General features: G+C 39.8%; 1 protein-coding gene across 1 annotated transcript in view; it reads left to right on the top strand.

Annotated features, from left to right (window-relative positions):
- The first annotated feature begins 4,657 nt into the window (after nt 1–4,657).
- The window catches only part of BAIAP2 (BAR/IMD domain containing adaptor protein 2), a 183,160-nt gene continuing 168,758 nt past the window's right edge, over nt 4,658–19,059 (top strand). The window contains exon 1 of the mRNA XM_034412786.3: nt 4,658–5,474. Within this exon, the coding sequence (XP_034268677.2) occupies nt 5,397–5,474 (78 nt within the window). The 5' untranslated portion in view covers nt 4,658–5,396. The remainder of the gene's footprint in view (nt 5,475–19,059) is intronic.

Below are 19,059 nucleotides of genomic sequence, written 5' to 3'. Positions count from 1 at the left end.
ATGGAAAAATCCTACTGGGGGGTTGGATACACCTAGGGTTAGGGTTAGGTTTCCATGAATTTAGAAATCAAAATGGATATCATGAACAGATTCAGAGTGCCTGATTATGCTTAGGAGGGCACCGACTTATGTACATTTCCTGGTAAAATACATGGGAAAACCACCTTGTGGGGAAAATACACCTAGGGTTAGGGTTAGGTCTCCAAGAATTCAGAGAGCAAAATGGACATCACCAACGGATTATGCTTGGGAGGTCAGCCACTTTTCAAGACAGATTTATCTAAGTTTCCTGGTAAAATACATGGGAAAATCCCATTGAGTGGCAAATACAGAGAGAAATGAAATTTGAGATATATCTGAAGAAGATAACAGTGATAATTGTTGAGTTTGATCATCCTCACATAAATTGGAGATATTATTTTCCTGGATGCAATAAAGCAATCAGATTTCCAATACTCTAAATGATAGGAGTGAGATTTGGAGAAGCACAAAGAACATTTGAACACAAAATAACAACATTTTTCAAATGTATTTGGAACAGGAAATTGACCTGGGAAACCATTGGATCATTGGATGATGTGGTAGTTTATTAAAATGTATTATATATAGCCTACTTTCCTTCCAAGAGCTCAGGGAACTATTTAGAGCATTGACTTCTTCATTTCCCCCCACAATAACTCTCCTATAAGATGTTGAAACTTTAAAAAGAGTGCAGAGAAGAGCAACAAAAATGATTAGGGGACTGAAAGATAAAACATATGAAAAACGGTTGCAGGAACTGGATATGTCTAGTTTAATGAGAAGAAGGACTAGGGGTGACATGATAGCAGTGTTCCAATATCTGAGGGGCTGCCACAAAGAAGAGGGAGTCAAGCTATTCCCCAAAGCACCTGAGGGCAGGACAAGAAGCAATAGATGGAAACTAATCAAGGAGAGAAGCAACTTGGAACCAAGGAGAAATTTCCTGATAGTTAGAAGAATTAATCAGTGGAACAACTTGCCTCCAGAAGTTGTAGGTGCTCCAAATTGGAAGTTTTTAAGAAGAAACTGGACAATGATTTGTCTGAAATGGTATAGGGTTTCCTGCTTGAGCAAGGGGTCGGACTAGAAGATCAAATGGAAAGAAAATGTTAAAAAGTTATGATATTTATATAGTTCCTTACCATGCACATCTAAATTATATTAAAGTAACCAAAATACCTTTACAATCCCCAAGGCATGTCACAACCTTTGAGCACTCCTAATGTTTGGAAATTGAAAAATTTGACATGCCTTAATCCTTCGAGATCCTTTCCAACTCTGTTATTCTGTTATTCTATAGTGTAGCTTGGGTTGGGAATAGCTGAGTGACCCATAGTCACTGATTAACAATTTTCATGGGTGTGGGTAGACTTCAAAGTGGGTCTCCTTAGTCCTAGTCCAGGGCCTTAACCATTACACTAGACTGGCTGGAAGGTAGGGAAATATTGGTGAAATTGAACTAATTCTTCACTCATTCAGTTATCAAATTTATATAGCTGCCGATCTCACAAATTTCACTCTGGGCAGAGTACAGTAAAAAAAAAACCCTAGAAAACAAATACCAAAACATTCCACAATTTAAAAAAAAAAAATTATTTAAAAGCCTAAAAGACAGCATCTTTGGTGTTATAAACAATGTAGCCATCTCAGCAATTCTCCTTTTCCTTCCATGTTCAGTGACATATTTTGAGGGACTTCGGGAAAAATGCCAAGAATGAGTTCACGTTACTCTCTTCATTGCTAAGGATCTAATACAAATACCGATGCCTGAACCAGCTTTTTCAAGAAAAATATAGGACAAACTGAGATAAATAGAGGTAATGAGTGCCGAAATTATAAGTCAAATTAGCCAACTAAAAATAAATCTTTAGGCTCACCCAAGAGTTTTGAAGAACTTAGATATGAAATTGCTGATCTTTTTGCTAAAATATGAATCTTCCATTTAATCTTGGCATTTATCCTTGAAAAAGGAAAATAGCTATTGGGATCACAATTTTTAAAAATGGACTTAGGGGCAATGTAAGAAACTTAACATCTGGAGAAAATTGCTGATATTATTAAAATGAAATAATCATATAACTAGAAGAAGGAGTCTTGTTGAAAAGAAACTAACATAGCTTCCACAAAAGTAAGTCAAGTCTCACTTCCCTTTTAGTTTGAAGGAATCAACAAGTACATAGACAAGAATAACCCAGTATTTTCTACTTAAGAGTTTCAAGGCTCCTTTGACAAAGTCTCCCACCAAGGATTCCAGAGGAAACTGGCAACCAATTAAAAAATTTTTGGCTGCTGCCGGTTTATATTTAAGTGATCATCCACTTAGACCCCAAGGTCCATTACTGTTTTTGAGCCAGGTTTCGCCTAATCTATACTTGTACCTTTGGCCATTTACCAAATCTGATTGATTGATTGGACAAATAAAGAAGAATAAATGGACAATTCTCACATTGGTAAGGTGTGTGTAACATGAGGTCCTTTATTGTTGGTACTATTCTTTTTAATCTGCTTATAAATTACCTGCAGTTGAGCAATAAGGCTGCTTTGCTGATGAAACCAAACTGCTTAAGGTGGTAAAATAAAAAATGGATTGTTAAGAATCTTGCCAAATGTGATGAATTAACTTCAAAATGGCAAGGACAGTTCACTGTAAATAAGTATACAGTGACATATGTTAGAATAAAAAAAAAATCCATATTTCATTAATGAGACCTGAGCTGGTAATGGTTGGCCAGGAAAGGGATCTTAGACTCATGGCAGACAATTCAATGAAAAAGTCAACCCACTGTGCAGCTCCTGTAAAAAAAAAAAAAAAACCCACACACGCACGCACGCACACACAAACCCCATAAAAGAACACAATTCCGTGTTTAAAATTGGAATTGAGAATAGAACTTTCAATATAATAATGTTCTAATACATTTATGTGTCAAGAACACATTTGAAGAATCGTAGGCAGTTCAAGTTAGCAATCCAAAATGATGTTATAGAGTTTGAAAAGCTGCAAAAATGACAACCAAACTGATTAACAGAGCGAAGCAGCTCCCTTACGAGAAAAGACTACAGCAATCACCAGCCAGGACTGTTTGGCCTTGAATCAAGGAAATAAGCATGCAGGGTGAGGGGAGACAAGCATGCAAGATGTTGTGAATTTTTCTTCTTCATTCACAATATAATAATTCAAAACCAGCTTCTGAATTAAAGGCAGAGAAACATGGGGCCAGCAAACTACTTTATTACACAGTGCATAGTTAAATTCTGGAATTCACTGCCAGCACTTGTAGTAACAGCAACCAGTTTAGATGGGATGGCTCAGGTTCACAAGATTAGATAATCAGTGACTACTAATGCTGATGACTGTTTATTACCTTTTGAATCATAGCTTGCTGTAATACCGAATGCTGGGAAGTGATAGCGGAGAGGGGTAATTTATTTATTTACCGAATATCTAAGGTCATGGGACCCCATAATGATTCTGGGTGGCGTATAATACTGAAAACAGTCAAAAACAATATAAAGAGGAAGGAAGGTGCACTAAAACACCCAACCTAAAGATAAACTATTCCATTAAGAGGCCCAGCTGGTGGAAAAGGTAGGTAGGGACCGTGTGGATCTCTGTGGAAATGCTGCTACCTGGACTCCATTGAATGGAATTGTTGAATGGAGGGACTCCGGCACGTGCTAATTCTGTTTGACAGTAAGGGCAGGCAGAAGCTACAGGAGATAAATGGTCCCTCGGATAACAAAAAGCCCCTTGCCATGAAGAGTTTTAGAGCTGATCATCACTATTTTGAATTGTATCTGACAGCCAGCTAGTAACCATTGCAGCTCATGAAGCAGAGGAATTACATCATTGTGGCATATCCATCATTTCCTGTGCCGCTGCATTCTGGACCAGCTCCAGTTTCAGAGGGGTAGCTTCTGATATGGCCATGGGCCTCCAGGTCCAAGAATGAGTGCAATTGATACATAAGAGAGCTCTGTGCAAAGATTTCCTGGCCAAAGCTACACCCTGCTTTTCTGTGACAAGTACACAAGTCCAGCAAAGTTGAACACTTCCAAACAGAGGGACAATCTGGACCAGATGGTCCTAATAACCGCAACCACTCAGTTTTCCTTGGGTTGTTCCCGAATCTATTCCTCCCTATCCTGCCCCCCAAAGCCTCCTGCCACTGGACCAAGGGTGAAAATATACTCCTGTTCTCCAAATATGCATTCAGTTGTCCATCCCATCGAGATACACGGAATGCTGGATAAGGTGAAGCAATGGATGGATTCAACCAAGGCCTTTAGAAGGGCCCGTTGAAGTTTCAAGTATACATCCACTCTGGATCAGATTCGGCTGCTAGCACAACACTAAGAACCTAACCAGCCTGTTCGTGTGTGGGTGTGGTTGTGTGGGTGAGTGAGCAGCTGACCCTATTCTGGGTTGCACGAAAAAGGCTGCAATCACAGGTTATTTAGCGTGAACATTCCTCAGAAGTCCTCCGAGTATACATTATGCATGAGGAGCGAAGCTCTCTTTCACCCTCCGTTAGGCAAGGGCGCCAGCGATGGGACGAAATCATTCCGCATACTTTCTTACTTTCTCGTTCGTGGGCGGGCAAGAGAGATTACATGGTCCTTTGGCTCGCCCTCCCTCTCTCTCTCTCTCTCTCTCTTTCTTTCTTTCTTTTTCTTTCTTTCTCTTTCCTTCCTTCCTTCCTTCCTTCCTTCCTCTTTTCTTTTCTTCATTTCATTTCATTTCATTTCATTTCATTATTTCTTTTCTTTTCTTTTCTTTTCTTTTCTTTTCTTTTCTTTTCTTTTCTTCATTTCATTTCATTTCATTTCATTTCATTTCATTTCATTTCATTTCATTTCATCTTTTCTTTTCTTTTCTTTTCTTTTCTTTTCTTTTCTTTTCTTTTCTTTTCTTTCGACTTCTTGGCGTGAGGCGGTGCGCAAGAAAGCTACCGGAGCGCCTGAGGTCTGACTGAGCTGTGGGCGGCGGGTGAAGGTGGGCGGCGCGCCGCGGTGCGCGCGTGTGGGTATTGCCTGACTCCCGTCCGTCCGTCCGCCCGCCCGCCTCCCTCCCTCCCTCGCTCCAGCTTCCTCTCTGACTCCTGCCTGCCTGCCTGCCTGCTTTTCCCAGGCGGCGCTCCTTGAGGCAACCGCCAAGGCAGAGCAACGCGGAGCAGGCGGAGCTGGGGGCGGGTGGAGGCGGAGGCGTCTGCTGGGGGGTGGGGGGTGGGGGCAGGATGCGCCCGGCCCTGAGAGGCGATATAAAGCGTCGCGCCTCTCCCAGTCGCTTCGCCTGCAACGTCCACGGATCTTAGCTGTGGTGGCGGCCGTCGCTCTCCCGCGCTTTCCGTGGAGCCCTGCGTCCTGACCAGTCTATGGTGTTTCCTGGAGCCCCCAGCACCGTCATGTCGCGCTCGGAAGAGGTGCACAGGGTCACCGAGAATGTCTACAAGGTTAGAGAGGCGATCGTCTTCGGGAAGAGGGAAGAGGGAACAGGGCTCGGGCTCGGCCATCGGGCTGTGCCGCGCCTGTGGCGTTTGGACCAACTTCCCGTCGCGTCCCGGGCTGCGCCGGAGTCCTTTTGGCCGTGGCGGGACTTTGGTGCACTCTTCTTCCACCGCCGCTCGGCCGCGTTTGGCAGCGATGCCTGCTCGTTTTCCTTTGTGTGCTTTGCGGAGTGGAGATCACCTGTTGCAGGGTTTTGTGTATCTTTCCTCGCTCGCACTTCTCACCCGGGACGCCCCCCCCTCCCCCCCTCCCCCCCGCTCGCTCTTCAGACCTGTTTATCGGCGGGTGTCTTTTTCACCTTGAAGCAAATTCTGTTTTTGTGTTTTTTTTAAAAAAAAAACCTAACCGAATAAATCTACTGTATCTTCCTTGGATTCTCCCGATTCTGCCGCCCAGCGCTTGGCTGTCTTGCTTTCTCTCCTGCCTCGGCATTGATCGTTTCGTAATTGCCAAAAAGAATATATAACCCAGTTCCACCTAAACTCCTTCGCGGCTTCCCCCCCCCTCCCTTTTTTTTTTTTCTTTCTTTCTTGCGAGGTCTGTGGAGACTTGATTGAAAACCCTATTTCCTGGGGCGAGAAGAGAATGTGTGCGTTTGTGTGTGTGTGTGAACGATTCGCGGGTGTGTATGAGTTTCCCTGGGAAAAGGGGGGAGCGAACCATAAAGAACAGGCTAATTTGCCAAACAAGCGAGAAAGCAGCAAGTCTGATCTCCTCTTTTAGAGCTCGTTTTTAGTATGGTGTACTTGTAGGTTTGCTTCAAAAGAATTCCAGTTTTTATAGGCAAAGAACAGCGTTTAGCTTCTTCCTTCTACCTGGCTAATTATCCACTGCATTGGTCTGAAGCTTTACTTGCTCTCTATCAGGTATTCCTGGGGAGGAAACACCATCCCTTTATTTAAAATTAAGATTGGTTGTCTTCTTTCTCTGTGCCTTTTTTGCCTCTCCCTTGCCCTCTCCTTTGTAATATCCAAATAGGGGAGAAATAGATTTTGTCCTTAAAAAGGGGTGGGAAAAGATAGCTTATGTAAGAGTACAGGTGATTTGTATGTGGGAGTATATTTTTTTTAAATAACGTATTTCTTTTTGTATTAAAATGAAAACCAATGTTCTACATTGGATTCTTTATTGTTCTGGTTGGAAAATTCATTCTGGGGGGAAAAAAATGCTAAAGGACAGAAACAACCCTTCCCTCCATGTCAACACATACTTCCTGGTACATGATTCTGTGGTTAAAAAAAAAATTCCATCCTTTCTTTGCTTTTGATGTGGTTTCTAATGGAATGCAATGATCTTAAAAAGGACTTCTGCATTCAGAATTGTAAAAGTCCCAGGGCACTGGTAACGTTACAGAGTTGGATTCCTCTAAAAAGCTGAGATCTCTCTACATGCTTGTAGGTATTTGTGGTTTCCGTAGAAGCTGTTCTGAGGTTTCTGTGGAATAGAAAATGCTCCCCTTCTAAACTGTTCCTCTGCTAGGTGAAATCACTGCTCCCAGCATGGCATGTTAGTTGCATGAATAGACATCTTTTTTTCCTTTCAGTGGTGTCATTTTAATTTTTACATTATTGGGTTCATTGGTTGTATTTTAATTGGTATGACCAATTGGTAATTGGTAAGAAATAGGTTATTTTAAAAAGGAAGGTAGATTCATATTGGAACATAATTCTAGGAGGGCATAAGATGCCAATTACACAAAAACAACCATTATTACACTTATTGAGTTAATAGCTAGTTGGCTAGCATGTCATTCAAAAGCATTTATCCCTTAGTAAGCAAGGAACTGCTAATTCAGGTGGTTCTTCATGGCTTATTTGCATGAAGTGCAATAATTTAGCTGATGCCTAATCCAGTGCTACATGTAAATAGGTCTGTACTATTTACCACCTGCACATATGCCACATGCAGAAATCATAGCCTGAGAGCACAGATGGTGCTGTCGGGGGCGGAGGGGGGGGGAAGAGGGTGAGAGAGAAAGAGAGCTGTTGATGGAAGTCTTCCAACACAATGTCATACTTGAAAGAACAAGTATACTTTCTATCTTGGGCATGGAACCAAGTGTATTGGAGTTGGCATATGGTTGTTTGCCCTGATCCCCTTGTCCCTAATGTGCATGGGAACACTGGAGTAACTTCTGTGTTTTTGTCAAACGTTAGAGTGTGTGCATTTGAAAACCCTGTTTGGCCCTGTTTTCCAGTTACAGATACTGTACTTCAACAAGAAATATCATTAGGCCAGTAATTTGTTCTGTGTTATATCTTCTTTTTTTCGTATTAATGATGCTTTGAAATTTTTATCTCTCAGACATCTTACTGAAAACATTCTTTTAAATTAATATGTTCTACTTCAGTAGACCCCTGCGAACCACACTTAATCAAATCTTATTTAACTTAGGAATGTAATGCAGGCTGTCATGCATTAAACTAGATCTAGTTACTGTGTTGTCTGGGGTCAGCCTCTGTTCCTTCATTTAAATTAGTGTAACATTAAGTTATCTAGGAGAAGAATGAGGCGTCTAAAGTATTAGACTCCCACCGTTTAACCCTGTGTGATATTGAAAAGCATTCTTTCTTTTTGTTCTTTGTCTTAGCTTTTTTGCCTATTTTGATATAAAGTCATCCTTGGCCATTTCAGGTTCTGTCTTTCAGCAAGACCTACTCTCCTCCCTTCCTTTCTTGGTTTTTTAATGAACAAGTTTATGTACTGTAATTTTTGGATCCAAATAACTTTGAAAGCAGCCCTCCAACGCAATAATTTTTGATGTTGAATAATATCTGCTCCCTGCAACAAGGAGGGAAATGCTTTTTAAAATAGTGGATTAAGAGCTCTTGAAACCCATTGTGCAAAGTTAATTTTCAAGAGGACTTAATTTTATCATGATTAACACCCATATATTCATGTTTTGGTAGAGTCCAGTCATAGAGGGGCATATATTGTTTTGGTTTTTATAGAAGATAGAAATGCTTTTGAGTTAATGCTTAAGATCTATGCAGTTTTCTTGGTAGCTCTGCCTTCTCGTGGAATGTTTCTTATCTGTAAATCTGGGATTTCCAAGTGGTCCTCTATCTAAGGACAATCAAAGTTGGCCTTGTTGAGTTTTGGAGAGCACCCTAAGTCAGCAACAGGGTGCTGCCTATGGTTTTTAATGCCATAGTCCTAAATAGTTATTATTTGTAATAAGGGATGTTAGTTATCATTTGAAACTTATTGAAAGATAAATATAGACCTGATTACAATTGTGTTGGTACAGTACTTGGAGAAGCTTCCCTGGTCCAAGGGCTGGATTTACATACCATGCTAAACCAATATTAGGCAATCTTTTGGTTGCCATTGACTACCTTTAATACCTTTGATGAGTTTAAATGCAGTGGCTCTAGCAATAATGCCAAATGGATATGAATGGTTTGTGCATGAAGGAAGAATCAGAATTTACCATTTCCCACCCAGATTTGGGTTGCCAAGCCTTCAGGGTAGATTAGGTTAGGTCATTGCTTGTCAAGCGCCAGGGAAATCAGGAGATCCAGGCTGTTCAAATGGGTATAAAGCAGGGATGAAATGCTTCTGGTTCGGACCGGATTGGGCGATCCGGTAGCGATTGTGGCAGGTGGTTCGAAGAACCGGTAGCAATGGCGGTGCAAGGCTCCGCCCACCCATCCAAGTGTCGTTACTTCCTGTTTTTAACCAGGAAGTAATGTGTTTTTTACTCTCTGTGCATGTGCAGAAGGTTTTGTGCATGCGTAGAGGATCTGTGCGTGTATGTGATGTGCGTGGTGCATGCACTTCTGAACTGGTAAGGAAGATAAGTAGATTTCACCCCTGGTATAAAGATTTATTGCAAGCTTCAGCTCTCTGCAAGAATCTGAACTACTAACGACCCAAGTAAGTTGGCGGTAGATAAGAGTAGAAGGCTGGAATTAGATCTCTTTGTGGGTGTGAAGAGACTCATGTCTGATGACATCTTTGACCTCTCTCTCGGGCTCAGTCTGGTCATCTCCTACACTGCTATTTCTATTACAAAGCTACAATAACAGAATCTTTCGAGGCTGAATGAGCTTCCCTTCTCTTCTCTTTTTTTTATTTTTGAGGAAGTCTTGTCTTAAATATTTGCTTAGGTTCCATTACTACCCTGGACTCTGTCATCTTTTATGTGACTGTTGGCTTGGTAGCAGCTCTTCTTCCTGTTCCTGAAGGCCATTCCTTCTGACTTTACAGCAGTTTGTGATTTTTTTTCTTTATTGGCCAAAGTCTGTTGTAGGGATTACATTCCCCCTCAAAATTAGTAGAAGACTATAGTGTTGTTTGGGACAATGACATGTTATCCTTTTCTACACTAAGGCGGTACTTGTCTACAACTGGTTTATCCAACAAGCTCTAATGGCTTAAACCAAAATGGCAGAAGTCAGCTCAAGGCAGAGTACAATGTATGTACTCTATCAGGGTGAATTGTAAACCATGTATTACAGCTTAGCAATGACTCACTCTTTCTCCTTGCAAGGGTTTGCTGAGTGTGCAGCCACTGCAGTGGACCCTAAGATTCTGCAGAGCTGCACAGTGCTGCATCCCTCACCACTGGCCATGCCAGCCTAGGCAGTCAGTTGGGAGTTATACCAAGTAGAAATAATTCTATGTGCTGCATGGTATAGGTCTCCATTTGCTTAAGCATTAAGAAACAGCCATGAAGCTATATGCAACTGTTCCCATGCTGCAATGGAATACGTTTGGCAAGCAAGATAAAGGGTATCACTGTCTTCTATGTTAGGTGCAGATTATTAAATTTATCTCTAAATCAAAACTGTGTAATAATAGGTTGCTGCACTGAAACATAACAAAATAACAGAGGTGGAAGGGAACTTGGAGATCTTCTGGTCCAACCCCTTTCTCAGGCAGGAAACCCTACAACCAGACAAATGGTTGTCCAATCTCTTCTTAAAAACCTCCAGTGTTGGAGTACCTACAACTTCTGGAAGCAAGTCATTCCATTGATTAATTCTTCTAACTGTCAGGAAATCTCTCCTTAGTTCTAGGTTGCTTCTCTCCTTCATTAATTTTCTTATATTTCTTAGTGTTATAAATATCCCTTTTTTAACTGTAGGAAAAAATAATTGGAAATGCCCATTGCAGGTCTTAAACTTTCTTCCTGGCATATACACTGTTTATGTCTACTCCATGCCTATTTATTTATTTATTTATTTATTTATTTGTTTGTTTGTTTGTCAAACATGTACAAGATAGCAGGTATGAATATGAACATGGACATGAACAAGGGAAATGAATACAAATAAATGGGGAGAGTAGGACAGGGACAGTAAGCACACTGGTGCGCTTATGCACATCCCCTTTACGGATCTCTTAGGAATGGGGTGAGGTCCACAGTAGACAGTTTAAGGTTGAAGCTGTGAGGGTTTGAGGATGTAACAAAGGAGTCGGGTAGAGCATTCCAGGCGTTGACCACTCTGTTGCTGAAGTTGTATTTTTTGCAATTGAGTTTGGAGTGGTTTACCTTGAGTTTGTATCGATTGTTTGCCCGTGTATTATTGAGGTTGAAGTTGAAGAAGTCGTTGACAGGTAAGACGTTATAGCAGACAATTTTGTGTACTGTGCTTAGATCAGACCGCAGGTGGCGCAGTTCTAGATTGTCCAAGCCCAAAATTTCAAGCCTGGTGGCATAAGGGATTCTATTGTGAGTAGAGGAGTGGAGTACTCTTCTTGTGAAATATCTCTGGACCTGCTCATTGATTCAGCCAACAGCCAAACTGAACTAAGGTTTAACTAAACTAAGGTTTAATGTTGACTGGTAGAGTTTAACAGAGAAACAGTCAAGCTGCTCACATCTTGTTTACTTGCTGTGTTATTTCACACCACACTTAATCTCCTGCACAGCTGTGGTCAGCTTGCTCACTTTCCAGTAGCATCTTCCACAGTAATGTTGGGTTTGATCCTCAGAGGTGTGATTGTAGCAGTACAAAAGAAGAAAGTTGTATATATGCCTCAGATGAGCCTTAAGTAACCTTGTGAATGAAATTGCCTTCTTTCTTTTGACATTCTAAGGATCAGCCTCATAGTAGTATCCTTATTGGCTTGTTTTAAGAATACATACCGTATTTTTCAGAGTATTAAATGCACCCTTTCCCCCCCAAAAAGAGGGTGAAAATCTGGGTGCGTCTTATACTCCAAATGTAGTGCCGAAGGTTTCAGAGGCTGAAAAAAGCATCAGAAATGAAGCTTCAGAAAAAAAGCCCCCAAACAGAGCTTCAGAAAAAAAGCCTCAGAAACAGAGCTTCAGAGGCTTTTTTTCTGAAGCTCTGTTTCGGAGGCTTTCAGAGGCAGAAAAAAAGTTTTTTCTGAAACAGAGTTTCAAAAGTTTCAGAGGCAGAAAAAAAGCAAAAAAAAAGCAAGGCACAGAGCTCACAACCAATGAACCTGTTGCTAAAATTCACCTCTGGGAACAGCTGATTGGGGGTATTCTGGGAGACCGATACACCTACCAATCAGTTTTTTTCTTATTTTCCTCCCCAAAAACTAAGGTGCATCTTATACTTATATTCAGAGTGTTCTTTGTACATTTTATCTGCAATTCTTATGACAGACCAGTAAAAATAAATCAAAATTCTTTAGCTTACGTTGCAAAAGATAAAGGCCAAGAGAGAGGCAGAGGGAAGGTTGAAGTGAGGTCTCAACTATTGACTTTCCAGCAGAAATATTTACACTGCCAGTAGGCCTCTCAATAGATTGCTGGGCTGTATGGTGTTTAACTGTAACTCCTATAATTTCCATCAACAAAGAAACAAAACATATCTTTGTGAATTTATGTGAATTGCGATCCAATATACTGTACTGTAGTTGGAAGGCACTAAGTCAGGCAAGGTTGTCTTAGAGCATTGAACCAACTTAAGAAATCTCATGGTAAATCTGCTTTTCCATGGCAGGAAGTTCGATTTTTACAGATTTGTTTGAACCACAGTTAAAAGTTGAAGAGATGTGACTAATACAATGCTAAACTGCAAACCAGGATTTGTACATCATAAAGGCTGGTTTATACATCCTACTAATCCAAACAAGTCACATTATGTTTAGTGCAGATATCTACAACTTTTGTAAGCCTCTAGCATTGCAGTAGACTTTTATGTGACAGGTCAAGGTCACATTTTAAAAGTGAAGATAATGCAGCCTACTTGTTTTAGGATGATGTATGAACTCAGCCTTGTGGCTTGTAATCATTGTTTCTTGGGATGAATTCATACATCATATTAAGCCAATAACTAACAGATCATATCATATGTTTGCCTGATATATTTAAATCACTCCAGTTGGTAAACTGCATTATCTTCTTATCTCTCTCCCTCCCTCCCTCATAGTTCCTTAGTAAGAGTTGGTGACTTTTCTAGTTAAGATATTCAGGAATGTCCCCCTCCTGCTCCCCCCCCCATTTTTGATCACTGCCCAATAGAAATGGCAGCTTCTTTGCCATGTAACCAAAGAAAAGCTATTGACCACGGTTAAGGATCTAGACAAGATGGAGTTAAGGCAGTCACATGTCTTCATGTTAACCAACTACAATGGTTTAACATGTTATATGAATAACGGTTTACGGTAGTTTTATGGGAGAACCAGACTGATTCTGAAAAGCTCTAATTTTTTTAAACCTCCCGCAAGCCTGTTTTAAAAATTTGATCTCAGCAGTGCTCTTACTTATTAAATCATATTTTATCCCAATTTATAAAAGTATTTGAAACGGGCTTGGAAGTTACGTTGTGTTATGTTTTTCTTAGTAGCAGCCAGAATTGCACTGGTAATGTGTGCTGAGGATGAGCAGGGTGGCTGAGGATTAGGAGTGCCTGAGCTGTACAAACCGGAAGGGAGATGAGCCTAAAGAAGGAAATAGCATTTGCCCATTCTCTGAAATCAAGCATGCTGGCCATGGCTTCTGAAGCTGGCCATGGCTGCTGCTGCTGCTGCTGCTGAAGTTGTTGTCTCTCAAAGAGCTCCACTAATGGCACGGTTTCAGGAAATGTAACTTTCTCTGGGAGTTCAGGCACAGTGTTATTGTGAGTTTGCTTGCTCTTTGCTGTATGGGTAGATGCACGTTTCTATGAATAGTTTGCTTCATTCTCTTCAAAGAGATGAAGCTGTGGTGGAAGTAGAGCTTAAGGCTCCCCTATTTTGAAAGAAGGGGGGAAAGCAAATGGGATCTCCACGTATAAGACACACAGGTCTCTACTGGGCTTACTTGGTACACAAAGCAGCTGCTTAATAAGGTTGCTTCAGGTATTTCCGCTTACCTGGATTATAAGCGTCATTGAAACTCTGTTGTGCTGTCAGGCTATCTACATCTTTTTCAGTGTGTAAGATTTTCTGCCAAATTAAATTTGCTGCCACTGGAAGATTTAGCAAAATAAGAATTCAACCTTATCATGCAAGAAAATAGCAAAGTGACCATTGCTGCACACTTACATACTGGATTTGGACAGAGGACTAAAGCAAAATAAGGGCTCTTTTGGAGTTTGCTTATTGCAATTATTATTATTTATATTATTATTTATTATTATAATTATTATTCCAGAACCCACTTGATTTTATTAACTATAGTTAAACCATACCTTAAAGCAATATATGAATTCAGAAAATATATAATACAATCTCTTTTCCCCCCCCGACCCGACTTTCTTTTTCAGCTTCCTGTGAATGATTAAATAGCGATAAAGAGTTTCTTGTTACGCCACTAGCATACATATCATTAGTTGCATATAAGAAAGTACCGTTTCTGCAGGAATTCTATGTGAGTCTTTGCTCAGCACATACTGTAACTCAATCTATTTTCTGGGAATAGCTACGAGGGGGGAAAAATCAATAAAGGACAATTTAAGACAGCCTGATGATATTCAGATGGCCTGTGGTCATGCCAGCTGAAAATGTTGTGAAATGTAATCTTAACAAATCTGAGGTGGGTGGGGGACCAGCTTGAGGAGAGAAAAGAAAGTGTGTCTGTTATACAGGCTGAATTATAGCTGGGAAAGAAACATCCATGATTAAGCCAAAAGCTTCAGAGGAGAGGATCAGAACTGGCAATTGTCAATTATTTTTAACACCAAATCAGAAGTAATTATTGTAATTATTGACATTTCATAAAACTATTAAATTATTAAAATTACAATTTGAAAATGACAGCCGCTATAATGCCGCAAACTACAGTATAGAAACTTTACTACGTGCCTGCAATTTATTTAAAAGGATAGTTAACGCGCCCCATTTAATTATTATTTTTAAATGGTGATTGGAGTTCAGCCATCAATGGGGCGGTACTGAAATGTTTCATTTTTTGCTACAGTTGTCTCAAATTGACTCTTCCTTTGTTTCCATTTATTTGTATAAGCAAAGTACAGAAACAGATTATTACAAAAACATTATAAGGCCAAAACAAATTATAGATTCTACCAATGCTTTTCATTCCTTATAAATATTGATAGTTAAGATTTTTTTTTAAAAAAAGGTCTTGGACCTCTTCTAATTTAATTGTATATCACAGGGGACAGTAGTAGTTTCACCCAGATTGTTCATTACTCTAAACCAGAGGTGGGGAACCGGGGCCCTTTTCTGACTTGTGGACTTCAAGTCCCAGAATTCTGGGAGCTGAAATCCACAAGTCATAAAGGGTCCATAGTTCCCCACCCGTGCTCTAAACCAGCCATGTTATTTTAAATAGGTGTGAAGCGAACGCTTGCTTAAGCCTCTGCTTTCTTGGAAGCCATGCTGAGAAGTTAAAGGAATGAAAATCTAAGCAATCTTCCCACTTTGTTTTAGTTTAATCTGATGTATTATTCATTTAGCTATGAAAAAGTCTGAAAAACCTGTGCAATGTCCTTTCTTCTGAGAAAGGAAGTGAGAACTTGGTTCCATGACAACCTGATATTTTCCTTCTTAATATTGAAATTAAAGGGAAAAACATGTCTTGATTGACTTGATGTTGCCCAGCAATGATTGTACAGAGAAGAACATTTCTGGCACCATCTCATGCAGCAGCTTCTTAACTGAAAAGAAGTTTATGAAATCTTGGCTTTCAATTATCTTTTTATCCTCCTTGGGACCATCAGTACCATTTCGCTTCTTCATGCTTCAGATTGGAACTGGAATCTTTAAATGCCTTGAAACTGAAATTCAAATTTTGTATTATTTGGGATTCTTTTTGGGTTCCCCAAATGGAGGTGCTTAGGTGCAGACGTAGTTCTAGAATATCACTGGAATGCTCTGGTTAGTTTCTTCTCTCAGTAGGATTCACAGAAACACTTCTAAACCTGGATACATAAAAGTGCAGGCACTCCTTGATTTATGACCACAATTGAGCCCAACATTTCTGTTACTAAGCAAGACATTTGTTAAATGCGTTTTGCCTATTTTACAACCTTTCTTGCCACAGTTCTTATGTAAATCACTGCAGTTATTAAGTTAGTAACACATTGTTAAGTAAATCTGGACTTTGCTTGTCAGAAGGTTGCAAAAGGTTATTGCATGACCCCGGGACACTGGAACTATAATAAATATGAACCAGTTGCCAAAAGGCCACATTTTGATCACATGACCATGGGGATGCTGCAACGGTCAAAGTGTGAAAAACAGTCATAAGTCACTTTTTAAAGTGCCATAGTAACTTTGAATGGTCACTAAACGGATGGTTGTAAATTGAGGATTACCTGTACATTAGAGAGAGAGAGAGCAGTGTCTTGTTGTAGCTTTCTCTTCTATAATACGTTTTCTGCTGTTTTATTAGACTTCAGAGTGAATCTGATTGCAAAGAGGATGGAGAATTGTATGCATTCTTAACTGTTTTTATTGGTCTTTTTGTTTCAATCTTGCTGTAAATGAGATGATATTGATAGAGACACAAGAGGCGTCCAACCCCCCCACTCCCCCCCCCCCGGCTTGGTACACCAAATTCAAGCAGCCCAGGCAGACAGCCTGAACATGTCTGTTGCAGGGGAGCCCCACACTTTTCCATCTGAACTGCTCTTATTATTAGCATGTCTTCTTTAATGCCCATGTAGGATCTGCCTTCCGGTAATGTTAATCCACTGTTCTATATCTGACCTGTACCATGGAAGGATAAAAGAACAGATTCTGACCTTTATGTGCAAAGAGTGTTAGCTTGCATATTCCTTCTTGGTTTTTTTTTAAGACTATTCTACAATATGCATTTACCATGGGGTTTTAAAAGTTGCATTTTTAATCTACTGACAACCTGGGAATCCCTTCAGTATGTTTTAAATTCAGAAGACTGTTTTCTGGATGTGTTGAGATATGTCATCTGGGCATTTGCTTAAGCTGCTTGAAGAGTAAGCAACAATGGCGACTTCTGTTCTAAAACCATATTTTATTTCTGTCTGGGGGCGAGTGTGCCTTAGTGTCTGCTTATAAGAACAGAGAACACGAATACACTGTGTCACTTCTAATGACAAGGAAAGAAGCAATATTTTGATCTTGAGCTGAAAAGCTTTCTCCCCCCCTCAAGTATTTGGTTATGACTGGCATTCGTTTGCTTAGCATCTTCCTGCTCAGCTGACATCATATGAGGCAAAGCAAGAACAGCTTCAGCTAGGAAGTTTAAGAAAGGGCTTAAAATAATCTAATGGAAACTAAATTAAACTAAATATAATGGAAACCCTAAGTCTGACTTCTAAGACAGCATTTCTTAAACTTTTCTCTCTCGGGACCCTTTCACACTTTTAAAAATTATAGTGAACTCCAAAAGAGCTTGTGTTTATATGGTCTATAATTGATTGATATTTACCATATTAAAAATTAAAATTGACACATACACTGCCACTACCACTTCTTACAATTGTTTGATTGGATTTTAATATTATATTTTTCAGCATAGGCTGGCAAATAATTGAGATTTCATGAGCCCCCGGGGGTTCATCAGACCACACTTTGGAAAACATTGTTTTAGAAGAAATGAGGATTAGAATGTGTACCATATCAGATGGGGAAAGTTCTCTTAAGCTTGTGTGACAGTAGATAAATTTTCTAAAAATGCTGAAGCAGTTCATGTTGCTTTTGCTGCTTAGTTCTTTCCAAATAAAAAAAAAATACCATGTTTGATCACAGGTGCTTTTAAGAATTGTCTCACTTGGGTGTCTGTATTTTCCAAATTCACACTAATGAAAGCAAAACTGGAAAAGTTGTATAATAATGACCAAGATACTGGTTGTTTTTTCACCATCGTTTAGCTGGAAAAATGGACATGGGAAGTTGGACTCTTCCAACATTATTTTAGCCATCTATACTGAATATAATGGATAAAGGAAGATTCCTCACTGCAATCTGGATACATCTCCCATTCTTGCAATTTCTTGTTAAAATCTTGGAGAATTAACATAAATGGATTACTTTTTTGTCATAGTAGTTGAGTATATTACCAATATAGATTCTTTTTTGTCTTCTGAGTCTTACCATTAATTATTATGATTTTGGGTTGTCCAAATTGTGTGTATATCTTTATTGAAAATAATATACGCATAATTTGGGCAGTATAAAATCATAGTAATTAATGGGATAGATCTTGTAAAGTCTACCCATCATTATACCATTGCCCCTCCCTCAAATCTGTTTACATCCTTCTGCTTGTTGTAATCCACCCATTCATTTACAGTGTGGCATCAAAGTTTCCTTTAGGTCAAGCTATTTTCTGCTAATAGTCTGGAAATTGTAGGTCATTGCCTTCTTTCAGGATGTTTCCTGGTGATCTTCCATTTAATACTAAGTAAGGTCAACACTATAGTACTTAGTTTTGTAGTCCAGGCAAAGTTACACAAACATATGGCAAATCTGCATATTTATAGAATAAAAAGATACTGTTACATCAGATTTCTTCTTGTTGGGAATGGGAGCTTTGGAATTTTTAGCTGCTTTTAGAAAGTGGTTGCTATGGGGGGGGATACCTCTGTTCACAAACACTTATTTCACAAAAAGGCAAAAAAGAATAAGAAAAAGAAAAAGAAAAGAAACCTAAGTATAAGGCAGAGGTGGGGCAGGGGCCTAAAAGTTAAGCCCATTCATATCCCCCCCTCTCTCTCATGTGTGTGTGCGTGCGCGCAAGATTCATTCCCACGTAGCATGAACTTTTCTCTCTGTCATAATATGTTTTCCATTTTCTCTTTTCTCCCACTTGGTCACTATGTTGGTCTGCCTAACACTTTTTGTCTACTTTGTGAACTTTAGCTCTGGTCTCCTGATGTATCTTCTCCTCTAACAAGTCATCTACTGTTTCCTCCCCTCCTGTTGTCTGATTGCCACTCCCTAGTTTCTCTCCTTGCCAAGTATAGGCAGTAAGGCCTGTCCTTTCCTTCCTTTTCCATATGTGTGTCTAGTACCCCTTCAAAATGCAGCACTATTCTCAGTCATCTAGGTCATAGCTGTCTCAAAGATCCTTTTTCAAAAGGCAACTGGACTTTTTTTTAATGTCTTCCTTAAAGAAAAAACAATCCAGTTGCCTTTTGAAAAAGCACCTTTGAGATCTTCTGGGAAATAAAAATGTCA

Source organism: Pantherophis guttatus, chromosome 2, assembly GCF_059756535.1.
Source record: "Pantherophis guttatus breed Tessera chromosome 2, ASM5975653v1, whole genome shotgun sequence".
Classification (NCBI taxonomy): domain Eukaryota; kingdom Metazoa; phylum Chordata; class Lepidosauria; order Squamata; family Colubridae; genus Pantherophis; species Pantherophis guttatus.
Note: the sequence above shows the minus strand (reverse complement) of the source record. Positions and strands in the feature narration are given on the sequence as shown.